At 40.0% G+C, this 15,806-nt stretch overlaps 1 protein-coding gene across 11 annotated transcripts in view; it reads left to right on the forward strand.

Annotated features, from left to right (window-relative positions):
* The window catches only part of ZNF692 (zinc finger protein 692), a 28,454-nt gene extending 13,095 nt beyond the window's left edge, over window positions 1–15,359 (forward strand). The window contains exons 1-12 of one of the 11 annotated variants that reach the window (XM_007483052.3): window positions 3,878–4,136; window positions 5,088–5,265; window positions 5,622–5,653; window positions 6,193–6,453; window positions 6,735–6,783; window positions 6,920–7,048; window positions 7,532–7,723; window positions 7,867–7,941; window positions 8,036–8,114; window positions 11,570–11,684; window positions 13,980–14,079; window positions 14,866–15,359. In XM_007483052.3, the coding sequence (XP_007483114.1) occupies window positions 5,102–5,265; window positions 5,622–5,653; window positions 6,193–6,453; window positions 6,735–6,783; window positions 6,920–7,048; window positions 7,532–7,723; window positions 7,867–7,941; window positions 8,036–8,114; window positions 11,570–11,684; window positions 13,980–14,079; window positions 14,866–15,133 (1,464 nt within the window). In that variant the 5' untranslated portion in view covers window positions 3,878–4,136; window positions 5,088–5,101 and the 3' untranslated portion in view covers window positions 15,134–15,359. Of the gene's footprint in view, window positions 1–3,861; window positions 4,137–4,176; window positions 4,510–5,087; window positions 5,266–5,621; window positions 5,654–6,192; window positions 6,454–6,734; window positions 6,784–6,919; window positions 7,049–7,531; window positions 7,724–7,866; window positions 7,942–8,035; window positions 8,115–11,569; window positions 11,685–13,979; window positions 14,080–14,865 lie in introns of those variants that run through there. The other 10 variants (XM_056817501.1, XM_056817502.1, XM_056817500.1 and 7 more) reach the window with 10 other exon arrangements.
* The last annotated feature ends 447 nt before the right edge of the window (window positions 15,360–15,806 follow it).

Raw genomic sequence — 15,806 nt, forward strand, 5'->3', positions numbered from 1 at the left:
GACGTCTGTTATAATTAAAAAATGGGCCAAGTGGTGAGGGCAGCTGGGTAGCTCAGTGGACTGAAAGCCAGGCCTCAAAATGGGAGGTCCTATGTTCAAATCTGCCTCAGACACTTCCCAGCTGTGTGACGCTGGGCAAGTCACAACCCCTATTGCCTAGCCCTTACTGCCCTTCTGCCTTGGAACCAATATATGACATTGATTCAAAAATGGAAGGTAAGGATTTTTATTTTTAAAAGATAGAGAAACAGAGACAGAGAGAAAAGAAATGGGCCAGGTGGGGTAGTTAGGTGGTTCAGTGGAGAGCCAGGAGGACCTGGATTCAAATTTGACCTCAGATATTTCCTAGCCGTGTGACCCTAGGCAAATCACTTAACCCAGTTGCCTAGCTCTTACCACTCTTTTCCCTTGGAACCAGATTCTAAGATGGAAAGTAAGGGTTTGGGTTTTTTGTTTTTGTTTTTTAAAGAAAGAAATGGGCAGGGTATAACCAGGAGGATCTTAATCAATCATTGCTGAATGAGTTCAAGAGGGTTCTTAACTTCATTGGCGGTTTGATTTTAGGGTGGAGTCCTTTCAGGACAGGCAGCTCAAGGTGGGGACTAGTGCTGGGAAGCTGGATGGAATAGTTTTTGTCTTCTCTTCTTGGAAGCAAGGCAAGATCAGGAAGCAGGCAGAGGGAACAAGAAGTAATGGAATCTCTCTATCCCCCTGCAAGCAGGAAAGGTTCCCTGTAAGACAGAGGCCAGTCCAAGAGACAAGCACAAGATTGTATGCCCTTTCTGATTCTCCTGCAAGCAAGAAGTGGCCAGGTCAGAAGACCACACTCAGTGGAATAGTGTTTCTCTGATCCCCTACAAAAGCAGGAAAGGCCCTTCAATTCATAAAAGCAGCAGGTTACAAGAACTAGGTTTATAGTTAGAGGGCTTCTATTCAAATGTTAGCTCTGTGGCAAGACATAATTTCACTGAGTCTGTGAACCTTAAAACTTCTCAGACCCTACTTCATAAGGTTAGGATTGTGAACTTTAAAAAATTCCCAGACCCTACTTCATAAGGTTGGGTTAAGAATATTCCCCATTTTAAATAATGAAGGAACTTAGATCAGGAATGTGAGACTTCTACTTAGATCAGGAATGTGAAGACCTCTACTCCACCCCTACTTAAGCATACTTTAGGGGAAGATAAAGTTGTAAACTCTTTGCTGAACAATGAAAAGTACTTATACCCATACTTATAATAAGGCAAAAAGTTCTTAAGCTGGGCCTATGTTTAGAACTAATACAAAAGGGTGCTAAATACCTATAAAGATCAGGCAACTTGTGAACTTGCAAAAGGCAAAGAGGTGAGAACTTACTCAGGCATGAATTACTCAAAAGTTTAGACTACTTAGGTGTGAATTAAAAATGGTCCTTTGAAAAATGTCTACTGTGATTGGTAGATGTAAGAATTTAGGGGAGGTGACATAGGAGAAAATTCCCTTTAAAAGGAACTCAGAAAGGGAGTTGAAGACATTCATAGATTCAGGATTCAGCTGGGAAAGGCTGCCTTGAAGGATTCTCTCGGGGGTTCCTCTCAGAGATCTTGTGGTGAGTGATAAAAGACTGACTGATCCCTCTCTTCCTAGGCTGGCTCATGTCGGCCTAGGCTGGTATAGCCCTTTTCTCATTATTTCCTTTCTCTCTCTGTCTCTCTCTCTCTCTCTCTCTAATTCCTCATTTGTATGAATTAGAACCTCTATAAAAACCCAGCTGACTTGCATATATTTTAATAATTGGGAATGTTTCCCTGGCAACCACCTTATATATTTGATTTTAAAACAAGACACTATCTTGAAACCATATTTTCTGTGGTCACAATTTTTAACAACCACACTTTTATCTACTACAATTTAAGTCTTCCACTATTTTAATTATTACAAGTCTCAGTTTCTTCATCATATTTAAGGTCCCTTACAACACTAAATCCATGATTCCCTGTAACAGTATAATGAGTACATTTATTTCTTGAGCTACAAAAAAAAGAGTAAAATTTAAATTGTCTCAAGGACTTTTCAAGTCAGGAAGTCAAGAGAATTAAGCATTGACAATATGCCAGGCACTGTACTGACCAATAGGATACAAAGACAAAAAATATAGCCCCCTTCTCTCAAGGGGTACCCATTCAAAGTGGGAGACAACAAACAAACAACTATATACATGCAAGCATCTACTAGGTAAAGAGGAGGTAATCTAGGGAAGGCACTAAGAAGTAGCAGGAATAGGGGAAGTCTTCTTAAAGGTGGTATTTTTGTTATCTTGAAGTTTAATTGTTAAATAAAGTGTAATAAATGCATTCATTCATTAATATAAAGCACATTCCCTCATCCCATAGGGCCTATTAAGCCTAGCAGAAGAATAAGAAGCACCTAATTGTACATTGTATTAAATAAATGAAACAAAACAATTCAAAACCTGAAACTGAAAATACCCTGGTAAGAATGGAAAGAGGATCAATATAACATAACTTCCATTTAATAATACACAGAAGTACTATAGTGGTAGAAATGAGAAAGATCAAAAAGCAAACAGATTAAGAAATGACTTCAAGAATGTAGAATTAGAGTTGCATAGTCTTTCTCTGTACACACATACATGTGTTATATGTGTTGCAGAGAATAAGAATGTTCAGAAAAATTTAAATATGTATTTTAGCATCCTTTATGAAATGAAAACTCTGCCTCAATTTCTCTTGGAATCCAATCTTTATTCATGACACAACCACTCTAGTTCAAATCCTTATCACCTATTGCCATAATTATGCAATATCCTCCTAATTTGGCTCATTGCCTCTAGTCTTTCCTCCCCAACTCATATTCCACACAGATGCCTAATTGATAGTCCTAAAGCACACATCTTGCAATTCCACTTCCCTGCTCAAAAAGTTCTATGTTTCTTTATTGTTTTGATATTCAAATCCTTCACAATCGAGTTCTTTTTCTAGGGTCTTCCTTTTAAAACTCCAACTAAACTAGACTACTTGATGTTTCCCATACAGAACAATCTACCTCCTACCTTGGTGCCTGTGATTTCAGAAATGTTCTCTTATCTCTGAAAGCCTTCTTGGCTCAGATTAAGAGCCACAGACTTCCGAATTTCTTTATCTCTGTTGTCTCACCCCCTACCTATTTTAGTGTCTCTCTAGTGAATACTTTTTGTCTTCAAATATATTTTTATCTTCATATGTCTTGTATTGGTTTCTTTGAAAACATACTCTAATATTAAGTAAACTTGCTTTTTTATTTTTGCTTTTGTATCCCCACCTCTGAGCAGCACTGACAATGAATGCAGGCCTTGAGTTAGGAAGATTTGAAAGTAAATCCAGCTTCTGATACTTACTAGCCATGTGATTCAGGGCAAATCACTGAACCCTGTTTGCCTCAACTTTTTCATCATCTGCAACATGAGCGGGAGAAGGAAATGGCAACTCACTCCAATACCTTTGCCAAGAAAACTTTAAAAGGACTCAAGAGAAGTTGAATAGGATTAAACAACAACAAATCCCCAGTCCATAATAGTTGCTTAATAAATATTGGTCGATGACTTTCTTTGGATTTGTTCCTAAAAATTGTTGTGCAAAAGTATTTTTTGTTCTTTTGAGTTTCTTTTATTAGGTTTGCGAAGCTCTTTAACAACAACAACAAAAAAAAATTAGTTTATTTAACGGGAAATGTACAGGTTTGTTTTGTTTTGTTTTGTTTTAATTTCCTTCCACCTAGTAATATCCTTTTCCCATCCTCTAAACACTTTTTGAGCGTTCTGGCCCAGCCGACTTAACAGCCAATTCCCATGATCCCTTCTGCTAGGGGAGGGGATATTAATTCCTGAGGTTGTTAACAAAATGAGCGGCGGACTACAATTCCCAGCAACCACTGCTTAAGGTTATTGCCTAGGCCCACGTCCTCTTGCCTCCTGCCCCCAGTAGCTGTTCCGGGCTCAAGACTCCAGCAGGAGCAGAGGCGATCCTTTCTTAAAAGAGAAACAGCGGTGGGCAGCTTACCAAGGCCGTTCTCCATCTCCTCTCCCCCGCCCCGGTGGCCTGAACGAGGGACTACGGGGGGCGCAGGCGCACACGGGGTTGGGTGGGCGGGGAACACAGGTAAGAGGGGCAGACGGCGATCGAGTGAGAGAGAGAAACTTAGAGGTTGTGGGGGCAAGGGTTTCTTTAGAGGTTATTATGTGCCGTTTCTGACCCTTGTCTCCCAGTCTAGACTGAACTTGAAATAGAGTCCTCCATGGCTGCCATTTACTAGCATTTATACCCTCGTTTCACTCTTAAAGCCAGGCAGCTACCCAGCCTCTATTGTGACGTCAGTTATCTACTGCTCGTCACCTGCCCCGCCCCACATTGATTATAAACTATCCACCATGCGTAAGCCTAAGTGTAGAATGGTTAGAGATGGTGTGGTTGAGAGCGTGGAAAACTGGGTTTTAGTCCCAGCTCCGCTGCAAATTTGCTGTGATGTCTTAAGGTGCCTTCTAGCTCTGAAATTCTTTGATTCCTTCATTCATTCACTCTGGTGGGAAAATCGTATTCCCTTCTGGGATAAATCCACTCAGGCCTTTATCTAACAAATTAGTCTACAAGCCAAACAGATAGGAAGTAAGAAGACTCAGGTTCAAATCCTAGCCCTGCTATTTAATAATTGACCATGAATTCGTTACCTTGACTTTTTTTTTTAATGTATCCCCTTTTTGTGTATTATCTTACACCTCCTTCCTCACTGAAGTTTTTGACATTACAAAAATGGCCTTCAAAATCAGGATGGGGAAAAGTTTCACACTCAACATTTGCATCATATTGGAAAAGACAAAGGGAGTTCTACCTAGAAGTTTAGTTTATCCTTTTCATATTACAGGTGAGGAAACTAAAGCCCAGAGAAGAGACATGATTTGTCCAGGTTCACAAAGCTATGTAGTATTGATACAGGAAGTATATTCACTTCTCTAGCACTGTTTCCTCTTCTGTAACATGAGAACTATAGGATGTAAATAATATTTTTATCTTTTCCTCTTTCCTCATGGGGGAATTATCTCTCCACCTTCCCAGTCCTAGGGATCCCCATGGCTGCTTCCTTGGGTTCCCAGAGACAGAAACGAAGGGAATTGGATGCACGGCGAAGTAAGTGCAGAATCAGGCTAGGTGGCCACATGGAACAATGGTGTCTTCTCAAGAAGCAGCTCGGTTTCTCCCTGCACTCCCAACTTGCCAAGTTCCTGCTTGATAGGTCAGGAGGATCTTTGTTGGACTATATAGAGTACAGTGGGAGGGATTTGCAATAGAATTGTAAGCAGGCTGGGTGGGAAGGAATTGGTTAAGACCTGAAAGTCAAGAATTTGGTATTATTAGTACTTATTAAAGGTTTGCTTTATTGAACTATCAGCATTATACCTTGTTTCCCTTGTGGTAAGTTTGTCTCCTCAACTAGACAGTAAGCTCCTTGGGGTCAGGCAACATATCTTCTTTATCTTTCACATTGCCAACCAACTACAATGGTGCTGTGTAGGTGATTGATGCCCAATAAACTGCTTGATTGATTTGAAATGAGGGGCTTACCTGATTGTACCTCCTTTCTTTTGGCAGGTACAATTCTCCAGGCTGCGTGCTCTGTGCAGGTAGGTAGGATAGTCTGGTTAGAGAAAGGAAAGTATGTTGAGTGATATGGAGACACAAAGCTTTTATTGTGGTTGGATTAGTAACCACAATAAACTATACCTTTGGAAGCCAAAGTTAATTAAAAGTTCTGGTTAATTAAAATTAGAAGGTTGCATGTGAATTTAAGGGGGATCTGCCTGAAGAGGGTTCAGACATGTCTGACACAGCAGAAAAATAGACTGCTTACTAGGAATCAGGATTAGGGTTTGACACTGGGTAAATTACTTTAGCCTCTCTGAGTTTATGTTAATACTCATCTGTGAGCTAAGGTGTTTGAATTCCATGATCTCTGAAAACCTTCCAGCTCTAAATCTATTATTCTGAGAAAAGGAGAGGAAAAGTGTCCTGAGGAACCTGGTAAATTATGCTTTCACTGTTAATGATAATTTAGGTCTAGAGGAGGAAAGCACTCTGTAAAATATGGACTCTCTGGAGGGTTCAGGTATAGGAGAGGGGAGAGGGGAAGACTTCATGGTTAATAGCAATCTCTCCTTTCTAGGCCCTGAGCCATCCATTCCACAGGGTCTCCAGTATCTGGTATTCTTGTCCCATGCCCACAGCCGTGAATGCAGCCTGGTACCAGGGCTTCGGGGACCAGGAAGCACAGAAGCAGGGCTTGTATGGGAGTGTTCAGCTGGTCATACCTTTTCCTGGGACCCCTCCTCTGGCCCTGCACCCCAAGGTTCCAGTCCTTCTTATATCCAACATTCAGCACTAAGGAATTGGTGGACCAAGTCAGGGAGCTGGCAAGAACATGAAGGTGAACTAGGAAGAGGAAAGGGGCAGGTGGAGGAGATCCCTCCTTTTCTCAGCAGTGGACTGTTCTTCAATTCCCTTCTTAGTGCTTCTTTCTTTTCATCCTAGTTCTCTAATCCCTTCTCCTCACCTCACTTGTCTTCTACTTTGATTCTTCCCACTCCCTTTGGTTCTTCCTCTTGCCTTCTCTTGACCTCAGTGATTCTCTTCTCTGACCACTCCATGTTTTTTCCTTTCAATTATGACTTTTCTCTCTGTTTCACCCCCCCCCCCCACCATCCCCAGCCCAGGTAACTGAGCACTACGATGGGACCCAAGAGTCTGGGATACCCAGGTGAGTCCATGAAGAACTGGGGACAGAATGGAATGGAAGGGTGAGGGTAAGGGTGTGAGAGATGTTTAGATTAGATTAGGAAAAAATGAATCAGGGGAGGAGATGAGTCTAGTCTTGACACCCCTTGGGTATGCAGGGGGGTGGCACCCCTACCTGAGACTACCCTGCCCCACGGAGAAGAAGAAGAAGAAGTAGAGGAAGACGTGGATGATGAAGATGATGTCAGTGATGTCAGCCCCTGGACCTACAGCCCCTCTCCGGATTGGTAAATGCTGGATGAGAGGAATTATGGATAAAGATGAGTAATATGGGCAGACCTAGAAAAAACAGGGATTAGAGATGACAAGGATGTTTAGGATTTGAGGTCTAGAAAGAAAAGAGAATAGTTCTGTATAGGGAAGGCTAGGAGGAAAGTCAAGATGGTTGTCTGGAAGTACAGAGAGCTTGTGGGAATGAAATCAGAGTTTGGCAGTTGAGTTTAAAGGTAAGGTTAAAAAAGGAAGAGCTTTGGAGGTGGTTGGGGTTGATGAGCTAATCAGAGACTGAGGAGGAAAAGCCTGGAATAGGGTAGGAGTGGGGTGTTTGATACTTTAAGTTTAGACACTTTGACACTTAGCATGTAGGGTATAGAGAGCTAATGGGGTTTGGGAGGTGGTGAGTGGTTAAGCTATCTGATGTCAGTCAACTGGCATTTATTAAATGTCTACTGTATGCCATACATAGTACTGAGTGATTATCCCTCTCCTAGCAGTGAATTAGGTGCATCTAGTCCCCTTCCATCTCACCTCCCTCCACTCAAAGAAGAAACAACACCTCCATCCTCAAGCTCTCCTCATGCTGATTCATCAGAAACTGGGACACCCCATCCTGAAGAAGAGAGAGACCAGCCTGAGCTAGATAGAATACCCCAACTGAGCCAAGAAAACAAGACCGGACCCAGGTAGAATAGTAAATTAAAGGGAGGGCATTTTGGCAAGACTCCCTTCCTGTGGAGCTTCCAATGAAGGTCTGAAAAAGATCATTTCTAACTCTGGAAACTTAGGATTCTTTGCGCCCCATCTCTTTCCTTCTTCATCCCCAAAGCAGACGAAGACGACAAGGCCCTCCTCCCATGCCTCTGGATGAGGACATAGCACAGATTGGTCCCAAGAGGATCAGGTAGGATTGATGAGGCTTTGGAAATAGGGGGAGAGGCAGTTAATAGTATAGAGAGCCTGAGGTAATGCCATTTTCTTGTTCTGTCTACTTTCAGAAAGGCTGCTAAAAGAGAGCTCCTTCCTTGTGATTTTCCTGGCTGTGGGAAGATCTTCTCCAACCGACAATACTTAAATGTGAGGGATAGAGAATGGGATGCTAGGTGGAAGATGGGATGGGATGATTTGGAGATAATAGGGCTAGGGGATTAGAGTTTGAAGTTGAAGGGAAAGTGTTGGGAAAGTATGGGGATAAGGTAACTATCCAAGATTAAAAAAGCATACTTAAGTGGCAGAGTAATTGACTATATATTGTATTATTAGAATAGTAACACTGTATAGTAGTCCTTTTTCACGCAAAGGTTTACAGGGTGCTTTACATGTTACTTGGTTCTTACAAAAATCCTGTGAGGTAGGTGCTATTACACATTTATGATGAGGAAACAGATTTAGAGAGGTTAAGTAACTTGTCAAGGCTATATAGTTTAGCATCAGAGGCAAGATTTCAACCCATGTCTTTCTGACCCCCACCATTAAAATCATTAGGCCATACTGCTCTTTGGAAGCACTAAATTAGGTTTCAGAAGATCTTTTTGATTTGGGAATGTGCTATTTATTATGTGACACCAGACAAGTTAATACATTTCTCTGAGTCTGTTTCTTCTTCCATAAGAAAAAGTCATTTAACAAGATATCTCTAAAGCTTTGTCCAGTTGAATTCTTTGATTCTATATCAACAAACAGACTTTGTGGAAACAAGCAGAAAATCTAAGCTAAAACTATAAAAATAGTTGATTAATTCTCAAAGCTATCAGCAAGTGAGGCACCTTAGGACTTGGTAGAAAGAGGAATACCAGTACCCTACAATATGTCAGACTATGAATTGCATAGAGTTTGGAAGATGGGAAGTAAGCAATAATAAGATTAACATCTAAATCTGGAATCTGTGACATGTAATTTAATATAGCTAGCATTTATGTAGTACTTTAAGGTTTTGTAAGTTTTAAAAGTTTTTTTTGTAAGATAATACTTTTATCTTATTTTGCATTATTTTGTTAACTATTTCAATATTATTGGTTTCCTTCCTTTTTAAGGCTATGTATTTTCGCATTGTTAATTTAAAAATACACCAAGAAAGGGACCATAGGCTTCCTAAAATGTAAAGGGGTCCCATGACACAAAAAAATGTTCAAGGACCCATGGTCTAAATGGATAAGCACTATGCAATCTCTTTGGGTAGAAATACCATACATAAAATACATTGAGGCAGAGGCCATGTTTTATATAAAGGTGGTTGATGACTAAAGTAAATTCAAGCATATCTCTAAAATACTTTATTTCAGAGATAGGATAAAAAGTTTTGCCAACTTCATATTTAAAAAATGGTGTCTATCCAGACAGAGTAATGGGGTATGTGGTAAGGTGTACATTATAATAAATATTTTAAAAGACAATTACCTGTTAATTATTAATGTCCTCCTCCTCATTCCTTCCCAATAGTGGTGCCCCCAATAGTTTTTGTATCTCCCACATCACCTAGCAATATTAGGTACAATCTATATATACTCAGTAGTGGGGGTATCATACTGTAGTGGAACAACAATTACAACTGGAATATAAAATACCTTGAGGATTCTAGTCTTAGTTCTGGCATTAACTAGATATGAGGTTCTTTGGCAAATAAATAATTTATCATCTCTGGGCCTCAGTTCTCTCATTTGACAAATGTGATAGTTTGAGTAAATGACAATAGCCCACAATTACAGCATGTTACAATTATATAGAACCATAGAATTTGAGAGTTGGAAGGGACTCCAGAGGCCATCAATACAACTCATAAATGAAAAGGAATCCCCACTAAAATATACTCAATCTAACTACTGCTTGAAAATCTGAGGAAAAAGTACTCACCACCACTCAAGGCAGCCATTCTACTTTTAGACAATTCTAATGGTTAGGAAGTTTTTCCAACTTCAAGGCTAATCATTACTCCTGTTTCAGCCTTCTTGGGCCAAACAGAAATCAAACCTCTTTAACATGACAGGCCTTTTAAATGCTTTGGGAATAGGTATTATGTTCTTCCTCAGTCTTCTCTAAGCTAAATATGTCAACACAGTTGACTGAAATCCTAAGGAGTTTAAGGAGAAATGTCAGAATGGCCTTGGGTTATTTTCTCAAAAGCCTTATAGAAGTGCATGGCTTTCTTCCTAGGGATTCTAAATGTAAAATGCTAGTTTGAATTCCATGAAGAAGGGGGAATGAACACACAGTACACAAAGGTCCCAACAAAGGAGAAAGGCTTTATTTATCCCTATAAATATGTATATAAACATATAGGTATGTTTATATTCTGTAGTCAGCAGAATCACTTTATTTACATTCCTCAGAGTAAGGAAGGAGAGCACTTGCAGTTATAAAATCTTTAAGAAGCAAAACTTTATCCTTATACACATAATAAGTAAAGATATAGAACTACAGAGATTAAAGATTATGGAAAGCATGTTGGCCCTGTCATAGAAAGTCATAAATTATTATAGACAAAAGAGGCCTTGGTTATAGTCTAATCTGTGTTGTTATCATATATAAAGATTGAAGCCCAAAGCAATTCTGTAATTTGCTTTTGATTGTATTGTTTGGTAGCAGAACTCTGAACTGGATGAGAAACCAAACCCCTCAACTCCAAGTCCAGTGCCCCTGCTATTCTGTAATCATTCTTCCATGGTAGTTTACCTACAGCTACTTCCTACTCCCATTCATTTCTTAGTGACTGGTCAAGACGATTCCTTTTCTTATGAGCTTTAAAATTATAGTGAACCCAGAAGTAGTAATTTATCAGATCCATTAATCTCATACCTCCTATTCTTATCTCAACAAATGATATCAATAGTTCCAAAGCGGGAAAAGAGAAGAAAATGGAAGTTATTGAGGACATATCTAAACACTGAAGTTATATCAAAAGAGACAACTATATCCCAAACATCTTTGTTGATATTACACAAAGAGCATTGGGTTAGATAGATCATTGCTATGTTTTTGTTATGTTATTTTAGGGACTGGGTAGAGGGGTAGGGTGTGCTGATTGTGAAGGATATGGAGAAATGCAGGAACTGAGATGGTGGGTATTTGGGAAGAAGTGCTGGGATTCAAAGATATTGAATAGGAAATAAGATGAGATGGAGAATCTCTTGTAGGTAGAGCTAGATGGTGAGTTTGCATACATATGTGTGTCTCAAAGGAGGGTAAGAGGTGAGATTTAGTGTAGAGAATTATGTGTGAGATAGAGAAGATTAATAGAGCCTAGAACAAGGGCGAGGTGTGATGGGATAAGTAGAGAAAGTAAGGACAGGCCCTTGGACAAGGGAATCTGGGAATAAGGTAGGGAAATTTTTTGTTACTTATATTCAGAGAAGGATTTAGGACTGGTTAGACGGTCAAGGTTGAGATACTGGGAGAAAGATTTTGGGATGGGAGAAAGTGTATGTGTTAGTTTAGATGGAAGCGTGGTCTGACTCAAGAGTTTAATATGGTAGGAGGGGAGAGACCTGTACTTTCTCCTTCCCTCCACTACCTCTCTTCACTCTTTCTGTCCCTAGCACCATAAAAAGTACCAGCATATCCATCAGAAATCCTTCTCCTGCCCAGAGCCAAGCTGTGGAAAGTCCTTCAACTTTAAGAAGCATCTGAAGGAACATGTGAAACTGCATAGTGGTAAGGACCACTCAATTCAGTTTGACAAGTAAATGCTTATCACTGAGCTCTTGCTAAGTATCAGGCACGGTGTTAAACAATGTATATAAAGTCAAAAAGAAAATAGTCCTTATTTTCAAGCTCACTGAGGAAAATGGGAGAAATTCTACTGGGTGAATAATTGCACGAATGCAATATGTCAAAATATATGTAATTAAATACAAAGTTTTGGGGCATAAAGTACTAAAAAGTTGAGGGATCAGAAGCCTTGTATAGGAAGTGACACTAAGCTGAGCCTTGAAGGCAGTCTAGAACTTCCAAGAAGTGAGAAGATAGCACTGTAGGCCAGCAAAGGCCTAGAGGCCCAAGATAGAATGGTTTGTATAAGGAGCAACAAATATGCCAATAAAGTGTTAAATGGGGATTAATATAAAATCAGTCTGTAAAGATAGATTGGAACCAGATTGGGAAGGGCTTTAAATGCCAAACAGATAAATTTGAGCCAGAAGTGATGTGGTCAGATCTTTGCTTTTGGAATATCAATTTGGAAGCATTATAAGGAGGTAAAGTATGAAAGGAAAATCTTCCTAAAAGTGGTATGGGGTTCCTTGAGGTTATCCTTAATGAAAGTCTTCAAACAAAAGACCATTTGTAATATGTTTCTCCTATTTGCAATGATCTTTCATAAATCACATGCAGTCTCAGTACTACATTTGCCAATTCTTTGAGGACCAGTGGATGTTATTTTCCTTTACCAAGGCATCTGTGAACTCTCTTACTTATTTGTGGCATCAGCTTCCTATTGGCTATTTTTATTTTGTTCTTTCCAATCCAAAGATTATTTTCCTTGGCAGAGAAAGTATAAGGAAAACAAGGGTAAGTGACTCTTGTCTTTCCTCTGTCTTCAGTTATTAGCACCTTAATCTAGTTTATCCTTTCTTTGATTCTTTCACCTTTCATTTTCCCCAATATAGCTAAAATAAAACCAAAAAATCCTTTTTTTTTATCTTTCACTTTCCTAAGCCTTCCCTCATACTAAGAATTGTGCTATGCTTTTGAATACATCCTCTTTTACCTGCTTTTGCTGTGTCTTTAAAATATCAGTTGATGAGTATATATTCAAGTATCCATATTAGTCTTTTTTAAACAACTCCCCTTTTCTCGTGGCTATTGTTTCTTTTTTGTGACTTCAAATGTCATTCTTAAGGACTTCCCAAACTTCCTGGTCTGTATAGTTATAGATCATGGAATCTTTCCTCTGAACTCTTTCCCTTGAACCTATCCTAAAAATCTCTTCTAAACATCAGACTTCTTTTATCAAAGATTCCAAGATCACAAGGTCACTTCTTTCATATTCTCACCAGTTCCTCCTTGCTTGGTGAATTCAAACTAGAATACAATTTCCTTGTGTTGGCTCCTTTTGAAGGATGAAACACTATCATTAAGGCAAGTTAAGACTCCATAAGATGTCTAAATAATAGAAGGGATGTTCCTTGTTTCACCTCCAGGTGATACTTTTGTGCAAAGCCTATGATGTTTCCTAGACTCAACTACACCCTATTTTTGTGGTACATGATCTGTGGTATATTCTGATGATGATATTTCTATTTCTTCTCCACTGATTTTTACCCATGTTTTCCCACCCTGGTACTTTATTCCCATACCTGGGTGTATATTAATAATATATAATATATACTTTCCTGGTGTCCTCTTTACTATTAGCCCACGCTACCCCCTTCAGGCATCTACAGCTAACTCTTCCAGTCAGTTCCCAGTTTTTCCTTTTTCTCTCACCTCATCCTCAATTCACCTCACTATACTCCACTCCAACTTCTTTTCTAATACTCAAACATCCATATACATTCTAGGCTCTCCCTGCCCAGCATTCTTTTCAGGAATCGAGTATCTTTTCTTTCCACCCGCTTGACCTCCTCAAAGAGAGAAATACAGATAGCTGTATTTCAAGGCAAGATAGGCTGGAACCTTTCCTTTCCCTTGGAAGCTCAGGGAGACAGGAAGATGGTGTAGGGAATGATAATGATTAAAAATTTTACCTGCGCTTTCACATTTCCTTAGACTGTCAAAACAACCATTTTTGATAGGAAGGATTCCTTTTTTATAGTCAAGGAAGCTGATTTTCAGAGGAATTAAATGACTTGTCTGTGGTCAAAGACCTAGTTCAGAACCAAGACTCCAGTTCCCTTAACTAGTAGTTTTTTCATCTGAGGTTTCCCTGTAATGGAATGAAAGGTATAGTTATAGTCAAATATAGAAGAATTGAGACGGATTCTGGGATACCTCTTTTTGTGCTTTTAGATACTCGAGACTACATTTGTGAGTTTTGTGCTCGCTCCTTTAGAACCAGCAGCAACCTTATCATCCACCGTCGTATCCATACTGGGGAAAAGCCATTACAGTAAGTAGTGTTGCGGTGAAGAGTGTGAGTTACATGGGTTCTTGAAGGTATTGGAATCAAGATACCAGAATTCTGGCAGAAGAGAATTAGAACTGGGGTCAAATGGAGAGGCCTGAGGGCTGGAAGACAGGGGAAAGAAATTAGGGCAATAAGCCCCTCAGGAAAGACCAAGGAAGATGTAGGGATGGGAAAGGTAGGATGCTAGGGTCTAATCCATTCTAATAAGCTTAAATTTAAATATTTATGCAAACAGCACTGAACTACATGCTGACAATACAAAGACAAAAGGAGGAAAAAAAAGATTGGGGAGCAGGATAGGGGAAAAAAACCCATTTATTAAGCATTTACTATATGCCAGCCATAGTGCTAAATGCTTGCCATACAAATCCAAGAGATCTAGTTAAGACCAAATAAGGCAAAAGCTTAACAATCAAGAGACAAGGGTAGTGCTAGGGTCAGGGTCAGGGAGATGATTGGTATCTCACAATGATGATGCCTAGATTTTCAATGAGAACAAAACCCTAGGAGGGCCAAGTGTGGAGATACCTGGGTCCCTGAAACAGAGGTCTTGGGAATGTTAAAGTTCAAAGGAGCATGTACATAGCAGAAAGCAGATGGTTTTTGAGGACAGATGATTAGGATTGAAGAGGAGCCTAGGACACCTAGATTTAGGGATGACCTGAAAGATTGAAGCTGGGCCCATTGCTATTCTTTAGAAGGGTTAGTAGAGTTGGGGATGTGCAATTACTGGAATCCAAATCCCTGCTCCCTCTCTCCCTGATCTAGGTGTGAGATCTGTGGCTTCACCTGCCGCCAGAAAGCCTCCCTCAACTGGCATCGGCGCAAGCATGAGGAGGCAGCAGCAGCTTTCCAATATCCCTGTGAGTTCTGTGGCAAACGATTTGAGAAGCCTGACAATGTTATTGCCCACTGCAGCAAAAGCCACCCTGTCCCTCGTCCTGGCCCTGACTCAAGTCCTACTCTCTCAGAGCCCCACACTTCACCCACTATCTCTAGTTCCACCCCTACCATCTCAGAATCTAGCCTTTCATGAGTCCCAGAAATCTACTGCCCTGGATTCCAGCCCTTCCTTAAAGATCCAGAGGAATTAGACATCAAGATGTTAGGAAACAAATTGTAAAGTGGCATGGGGGAAGGTAGGAGGCCCTTCAGGGTGATGGTGTCACCCAAGTGGCCACTCATATCTTTAAGAGGAGCCAGAGGACGGGATTGCCTTGTTTCTTACTGCTAAGAATACAATAAAATGATTATTTTACACATATGCTCAGTTGAGATTTTTTTAATTAAGCTGAGAAACTGAATCAGATTTCTGCAGGAAACTAATAGTCCCTTAGAAGTGTGAAGGGTCTCTTTTCTAAATTGGCTAAGCCTCAACAACAATCTTATCACTCACCTCTGAGACCTGATTTTCCTTCTAGGACCTACATGTTTAGTTTACAGTTCTTCCACATCTGTATTTTCAGACTGTATTTTTTCCTAGGTGAAATAAAGGCAGGCTCAGAGAAAGGCAAAAATAATGTAAAATCTAGAAAATGGGTTTGAAAAGAAGTGGAAGGAGATGACTGGGAGGAACTTTAGGGAACTGGAAAGCAGGATACCAGAGAAGGATTATCAAAAGTAAACAACTTAGGGGCACCTAGGTAGTTCAGTGGATTGAGAACCAGGCCTACAGATGGGACATCCTAGGTTCAAATCTGACCTCAAAC

This window comes from Monodelphis domestica, chromosome 2 (assembly GCF_027887165.1).
Source record: "Monodelphis domestica isolate mMonDom1 chromosome 2, mMonDom1.pri, whole genome shotgun sequence".
Taxonomy (NCBI): Eukaryota; Metazoa; Chordata; class Mammalia; order Didelphimorphia; family Didelphidae; genus Monodelphis; species Monodelphis domestica.